This window comes from Plasmodium brasilianum, chromosome 7 (genome assembly GCF_023973825.1).
Source record: "Plasmodium brasilianum strain Bolivian I chromosome 7, whole genome shotgun sequence".
Classification (NCBI taxonomy): Eukaryota; Apicomplexa; class Aconoidasida; order Haemosporida; family Plasmodiidae; genus Plasmodium; species Plasmodium brasilianum.
In genome coordinates, this window is record NC_090120.1 from 112,652 (window position 1) to 121,480 (window position 8,829).

At 19.6% G+C, this 8,829-nt stretch overlaps 1 protein-coding gene across 1 annotated transcript; it reads left to right on the top strand.

Moving 5' to 3' along the window:
• Nucleotides 1-5,876: 5,876 nt before the first annotated feature.
• On the top strand, nt 5,877-7,659 carry MKS88_001772 (uncharacterized protein; the record flags this gene model as incomplete). Its single annotated transcript, XM_067214730.1, has 3 exons — nt 5,877-5,903; nt 6,044-7,263; nt 7,470-7,659. The coding sequence occupies 3 exons, from the start codon at nt 5,877-5,879 to the stop codon at nt 7,657-7,659; spliced, it is 1,437 nt and encodes a 478-aa protein (XP_067074079.1).
• Nucleotides 7,660-8,829: the final 1,170 nt, after the last annotated feature.

Here is an 8,829-nt window from a genome sequence, read left to right on the forward strand (position 1 = left end):
TTTTTATTCAATTTTTATATATATAAAATTTTTTTTTCCACATATATATTTAAAATAGTTTTCTTCTTATACCTAAAGTGTTTGCTCTATTTTTAGCACCATTTCTAAATGGATATATTGGAAATAGTAAAGAACAATAAATATAAATATAAGCGTAAAAAGTGAAATTAAACACAAAAATCATATATTCATTATATATTATACACTAATTAAATATACATTAAAAATACGTTTTACATGTTAATTCTTTAGGAACATTCCTAAATATCATATTATTTACGTATAACTGATGTTCCTCAAAAACATGCTGTACTCAACAAAAAATAATATAGAAATATGTAAATTGTATTAAAGTTACGAATATTACTAAATAAAAAATAATAAAAAAATGTAAAAATTATTTAAAATCATTTATACCTATAAAGCAAGTTATGATTATACAATATAATGCATATTCATATATTGTATATTAAATACATTTTGACAAAATCATGCATTTAATTCGTAAGCTATAATAAAACTTCTATATAATAATCATATATTTATAATTACATTTATGTTACTATTTTTATTATTTGTATTTCATATATTCAGATTGTAAAGCATATAAAAATATAAAATTCAATCGTTTTCCTACTTCATAAATAGAACAGAATTTGTTATTATAAATACTCCACATTTTTTGTAGTTTATAGGACAATAAAAAAACAATATATTTTTAAACACAGAAAATCGTATTTATTTTTATAAACTTGAAATATAAACTTTTCATATTATTAAATAAGTCATTTAAAGTAAAAATTATAGAAGAATCATACTACTTTAAAAACTAAAAAACAGTATGAATGAATATGTTTCTCCTTTATACAAAAACAGAATATACAAGTTAAACCTCAAACAATCAAATAAAAATTTTTAATTTTTTACACATATATTGTTTTTTATTTTTACTTATTAAATATATTTAAGAATAAATCTATTTTTGTAATATTCGTAATAATATTCTGATACATTTGGCACGTTTTTTCCTAGTTAGTCCTAATGGTCTAATGTAGAATAATGAGATATCCATATTTTATTTTTTCTAGAATTACTATAAAATATATTTGGAGCATTCTTTAATATTTTTTCCTCTGTACTTGTTGAATATTATATATATGTTTTTAATTTTTTAAGAGTATATCACTAAACCGTTTTCCAAAATAATTAAACTAATATACACATTAACAACAAAATATATATATATTTAATCTGTTTTAAAATTATAAATTTTTATGAAAAATAACATACATATATTTATACATTTAATTTATAAATATAAACAGATGTTATTCTTAGTAGAAAAGAAAAATATAAGAAAATTATAAGCACTGAATAACCAACTGAAACAACAGTGTAAAAAGAATTCATCGCTATTTTTTCTTTTTGTATTAACGTTCTTATTATAATTAATTTAAAATTTCTTTCTTTACTTTTTATAACACCAAGCATAGTGAGTGTAACTTCAAACATTATTTCTTTGCTTTCAATGGGTCTTTAATTTATTCGTACCATTTTTTATAAGACGCTATATGTATAATGTATTATATTACATTTATAATAATTTTAACATTTTTCTTTACAAACTAAATTTTATCTCTTAAAACCATTATGTTATTCCTTTATGTAGTTTCGATATAAATTGTTAATATAAGTAAAGTACTTGAAATCCATATTACAATTATTATTCTTACTATTGTTATTAGTATATTTAATTATATGATCATAATTTTTAAAAAGGGTGATGCAAATATTTCTGTTCATTCTATCCTTTAGTGTTAATGATATTAGTGTAAAAGTAATATTCTGCATCTTATAAATATTTTAAATTAATATCATTTACTTCCAAAAAAAATTTTATAGTATCATTTTAATTACCAACTTTTTTCCTATTAATATCAAATGTTTCATTATGATATCGAAGGAGAACTATTAGGAATAAGAGCAACGTGCTAAGAATTTTCCTCTTTATTTGTACTAAATAATTTTTTTAAGTTTGTTGAAACTTTTTTACAAAAATTCTTCATATTTTTGTTAATTATATATAACGTACTACATGTATCATTAATATTACTTATGTTTTGCTGTCACTATCAATTTCATTATATTTTTTATATGAGGACACCCGTATTAATATATCTTCATATAAATTAAAAAAAAATGAATTGCATAAACATATAAATGCATTTGTTTATGAAAGGATTTTATTCATTTTACTTTATTAGAAATATAATACATAAATCATTTATAATTTTTACAATAAAAAATAAAAATGTACTTCTTTCTCTAATAAATTGTCTATTATACTTAAATATATGATAAATATACAAAGAATAAACCTTGTTACAAAATTGTATATATATGTAATTTATAATGGCCTTTAATCTTTTGAAATGTTAAGCATTTTCCTATGCTAATTTAAGTTGAAAATAAATATGTAATAGTAAGAATAGCTTATTAAATGTTCTTTAACATATAATTGTAGTAGTACTAGAATTATCTCACAAAATAAGTATTTTAAATGACAGAAATAAAATGAAAATTAAAAGTGTAATTTATTTACGAAATGAAGTCTTATAAAATACATTATTTCCCTTTACAATTCTAATTTATTTTAAGCATTTCTTAAAACACTATTAATAATTCATAATATACATAACGTATTTATATTATATAATTATAATCTGCATTTTGCATTAAAATATTTAACTAATAAGAATATTTAATTATTTAAGACAAATGGATACAAATATATATCTTTCACACAAAATATAATAAATATATTTACTAGAAATAGAAACTGCCCAAGTTCAAACATGTAGAATATTAACCGTTCTATTTACTTGCATTTGAATTTTATAAAAATATATATACACATTTTTTCATTTTTAACTTGATTTTCATTAGAATATAAAATAAATCATAAACACTATTATAAATTGATAAATATAGTATGATATAAAAATCAGCTATCTGATTACATACAAAGATATTTATTAATACAATAAATTATTAATTATAGAGTTATTTAAAAAGTAGTCTATATTTTATTATTGTAGAAATGTTTTCTCTTTTTATATTAATTCTAACATATCTCTAAATTTGAAATATTACTTTATTATGTAATACAATAATCTCCATTTAACATATAAACTTTAAAATATTAGTATTATTATATATGTATGCTCATAATAAATGCGTACTATGAATTATTAGACATGAAGCAATATTTCAAATTAAGCCAAAAAATTTTCCTTTAAAAGTTAAAATTAATAATAACGAAATATTTTTCCTATATTTCTTACATCGTAAAAATATGTAGTGAATTATATTTAAAACATACTGTAATAATTCATGCAAAACCTATATTACGTTTAAAAAAAATTTATAACAATTATCTTTTTTCCATTGAAGAAATAATAATAATGATAAATTATTTTATTATGTTTTTTAATTATATATTTTCACAGATTTTATTCATTTCTGTTACAAGTTATATTAATGTAAGTAAATAATATTATATTATTTAAAACAAAGCCAAATCATTTTTTTAAAATAATATTATTTTTTTTTAGCTAAGTTTCAGCTGAAAAAATAACAAATCACAATTTACAATAAATATTAAATGTATGATAAGATTATTTTTTTAACATTTTAATTGTTTTCGAAATAAGAATCAATAATCAAATATATTTTTTATGAAATGTTCAGAATTAAATTCATAAGTATTATTATCTTCATTTTCGCATTCGATAATATATCGTAAAAAAAAAAAAAGAAGTATCAATACATCCATTAATGAGTTAAATTCATAAGTATACGTTAAATAGAAAAATTGAACATATTAACTTGAACGACCAAAATATTACACAAATTATAAAAAGTATTAAATACATTATAACATTTTAATAGTGGTTATAATTAATATCAGTTAATGATGTTTTTCAACGATACTAAAATATTCATTCAGATTTCATAAGAAAAACATAAATAAAATGTAATTTTTACTAAAATCAATAAAAAAACTTTTTAACGAATATATATAATAAATAATAGAACTAAATTGTAATACTAGAACAACTGTGACTGTATTACTAATTAAATGTTTTATAAAAATCCTATCAATAATATTATTTAAATAAATAGTAGTCTAAAATGCAAAAATAATTGTGTTAATAGAATATACCTTATAAAAAAAAAAAATAACATAAATAAAAGTATAGCAAAATATACTTAAAACATTATGCATAATATAAGTAATGTTAACTTTGACATATATTATATAGTAATTACAGTCTAATTTACTTATATAATAATATTTAACTAGAAATCATTAATTTGAAAACTTTCATAATATTTTAGTAAATTAGAAGTTATAATAAAATTAAAAGAAAAATATCATATTTTTAAGGAAAAAGAAACATGTAATATAAATAAAAAGTAAAAAAAAAAATGAGATAAAATTAAATATACATTATTGTGTTAGTTATTTTGAAAAATTAAATAAGGTCATTGTATAATTAACAGAACTCGTAGAAAGAGAAATCCATTGAGTTTATATATATAATATGGATAGTACCTTATACCATATTTTTATTCCAAAATGTTTTAAGATATTATGTGATTATATGGAACATGCCTTATGTGAATATACTTAAAATAAATGTTTACTTTTTAAAAAAATTACATACAAAAAAATGAAAAGAATTTTTTATAATAATTCTATAATATTTTTGGATTAATATTTTTTTAAATAATACAAGATGTATGAATGAGATATAAAACTGTTCCGAATTTCACAATAGCATGACAATTCTTTTCATATCTATTTTATGTCATGAACATAATAAATACAGCATTGTACATATTTTAAAACTCCAGTTTATATAATATGCGTTCACCTTAATACTGTATTATACAATATTATTTTTATTATTATAAAAATATAACAGTGTTCAATCTATCCTTTTTTAAAATATTTTTTACTACATAAATTTATGTATTATTTTGTTTTTTATATTTACGTGTTTTTAATAATTTTATAAGCAAAAACATATATATTATTTAAGGAAAAACTTATAGCGAATGAAAAAAAAAAGAGGGAAATTAAAATAATATTTTATATAATGTATAGAAATTCAAGGAATCATTATATTATAATGAATTCATGAGTGATACTTTAAGTAGTATAATTACAATTGTTAAAATGTTCCTAGTAATAATTATTTTTTTATATAAGTTAAAACCAATTATTTTTTATCATTTACATATATATTCCTTCATTTTTATTTTGTCACACTTATATAAAAAAAATTTTATAATACATTGCCATCCAGAAGATATTCTATAGGATAATTATAGAAAAATAGTACTAAAAAAAAATCCATATAATTGTTAATACTGTAAAAATAATTATTATGCGGAAAATTATATATAGACATTATATTTAATAGACAAAATGCATAAATGCATATATTAAAAGACAAAAATAACAAAAATTTGTATTATGTAACTTATTAATAGAATAGATAAAATATTTACCAATAATATATTCACTTTTAATACTTTAGTTTTGACAACATAAGTGTAATCTCATTATTCATTTTATTTTTTTGAAAATTAATATTTAATATTTTATTAGATGTTAGAGCTGTTACGGAACATTAATCCTTAACAAGAATTATCTCATAATTCGTTCTAACAAATATTTATTTATTTTAGAAAATTCGTATGACAATATACGTAAAAAATCATTAATGTTTATGTCTTTTTATATATGGATAATTAAATACTTACTGTGATAACATATTCTTTTTTATCAATTTTCTCAAGCAAAGATGTCAACTTCATATGATAGTTCATGGGTATATGTTAATTTATAATTAAATATATTATTAATATTTTATAGTATAATACTATATTCTAAAAAAGCATATTTTAAAACACTTCTACAGAAAGTTATTATAGATCTACATATAATTCAATATGTTTTATTAATTTTCAGGATAATATTTTAGTAGGATCACTTTCATATAATATATATAATTCATTCAGTAATGAAGTTATAGGTACAAATTACGACAAGTACTGCAATATATTTAACAATTCACATGGTAGTGATGACAATGAGGATTATAATCTCTGTAAAAAAATTGCAAGAAATGTAGATATATTATCTAATTACCTTAACAAAATTGAGTACACTTCTCTTTGTTCACATTATAGATACTGGGCATATCATAATATAAAAAACGTTTTAGGAGAAAATACTGATAATGAGAAAGCCAAAAACATAATTCGTAAATTAAAACAAGCTCAGAATAGTATAGATGAGGCTTACTACTCATATTATTGCCAATATAACCTTAAAGATAATATTTCACAACGATTAAAAGAGAAGTTAAAAGAAAAACATTTGCACGATTATTTCAATAATTATGATAGTATTAAAAAATCTGAAACTTGTAAATCTGTTGAACAGAACGAATATGAAAAATATCTTAATTATATTATTAATTTATATGAAAACTTTAGGTCAGAGAAGGACTGTTGTAACGGAGTTTGGCAGTATGATTGCTTTGATTATTTCAAATGTGCTGATGAATTTGATCCTAGCAAACTCTTATCTGCATTAATATCTAATGGCATTAAAAACTGCGATAACTTAAAAGTACTTGAAAAATCATTAACATTTGATAATTCATTGAATTCTGGTAGTTCCCAAGAAGATTTTAAAAATTCAATTTATCTCGTTAAGTGTACAGATATTACAAATGATAGACTTAGTGATAACGAACTCATAGGAAGTAAAATTAAATGTCAAGTTCTTCCATTATCTACTGCGTCTCTTAATAATCCTTCTTCATCATTTAATCACCGCCCGCCTGATCATGTTCCTTTTACTATTGATGGACATACAGAAACTCCTGTATCTATCGAATTAAGACGTGATAACGAAGTTTCAAGTGGAAGCTCAAAATCACAAAGTCATTTATCCAATTCAGATACATTAGATGTAATTAAAGATAACAGTGCTGAAAAAGGTACTCTGTGTGAAGATCCACAATTAGCAAGAGATAAATCAGGAACCTTTATAGAACCAGATGTACGTAAAACTAAAATTATTGAAGTAAAATTGGATACATATGCTCCAGGAAAAACAGTTAGAATCAGAATAAAGAGTAATACTGATTCCTCTCATATTTCATATAATAATACTAACATGTTCAAAAACAAATTTTTTCGCGGTGGAATCTCATTTACTCTGATAGTGGGAATAATATTCACTATTTTCCTTTTTTATAAAGTAAATGAACGTTCCTCAATAAAATCAGAAAATATATTAATTTACTATATTTAATTTCCATAAAATTTCATAATTACAAATAAAATATATTCATTATATTTATTATTATTCATTTTTATAATAGTTTACTCCTTTTGGAAGATGTTTTCATAAAAATGTATCAAGGAAAAAAAGAATTAACGATTATTATGATGATCCGTATATGCGGCAGTTTATTATCCGAGCTCCAAAATATGGCAGAAGAAGAAAAGGGAATAGAGGATTACAATTCTCTTATTATTCTAGGTAAAATATTGTTTAATGACTTCAAATAAAATGAAAAATGATTTAAAAAATGCATACTGAGGAGTGAACATAAGTCCGTGATACTCACACTTATACATAGTAAGAGAAAAAATAAAAAAAAATGAAATATATTCAAATAATACATAAAATAAATCTACTAAGCATACAATGAGTAAGTGAAGAATTTTCCAACCATAGTAATTATACATAATTATAACTCTGTAGTAGGATATATAAACTGAAAAAACAATTAAATACAGAAAATTTGTATATAACATGATACACATAAAAATATACGATAATACATATAGTTAACAAAGAAATAGTAAATATTGACTCATATATAATAATTAAAAAAAAAATTATATAACACATGTTAAAGTAATATATATATTAGTAAAATTTGAAAATATAAAATGTATTTTTACATATAAACACAAATTCAAAAATTATTATTCTGTATTTAACTATATAAAAAGCTCATTTTAAAAGAAAAGTAAAATATTAAAAAACAACTGCTTACATAAATATCAAGAAAATTTAATAATCAGTAAAGACTAAAATTTGTCTAATCTAAGGAAAAACAAAGATATCTTTGTTAAATTTACATGGAAATATTTTATTACAGAAAATAACTATTTTTAGGAATTATGTTAGTATTTTTAAATTTCTTTTTATACTTAATTTTTTATTTAAAGTTAATAAATAAAATTCATTAATTTATTTTATTATTTTTTTTTATATAATAATTTAAATATATTTTATAAGTCTTTTTCTATAGTTCCGTGTTATTTTTATACGTTTTATTATAGAGCGTATGCTTTTTTAATATAATATATTTTATTCAAAAATATATATTATAAAATAAAATTATATATTATTAAGGATGAAATCAATATTCCTTTTTGTATCAGTTTCTTCTGTTATATTTAAATTATATTCCGCCACTGAAAATGGCAATGGTTACTTTAGGGTGGTAGAATAAAATATTTTAAATAAATAAATTTAGGTTTTAGTTAATTATATTTAAAAACTTTATTACTAAAAAAACTATGCTTTTTTTTAAATATTTTATTTAGATATTTACTGCAAAAACAAAGCCTCCACTTTGTAAATCTTATAATGGTTCTGAATATATACCAAAATTCTATTTAAGACAAAAGATATGTGAATTTAGAAAATTAGTATAAAATAAAAAT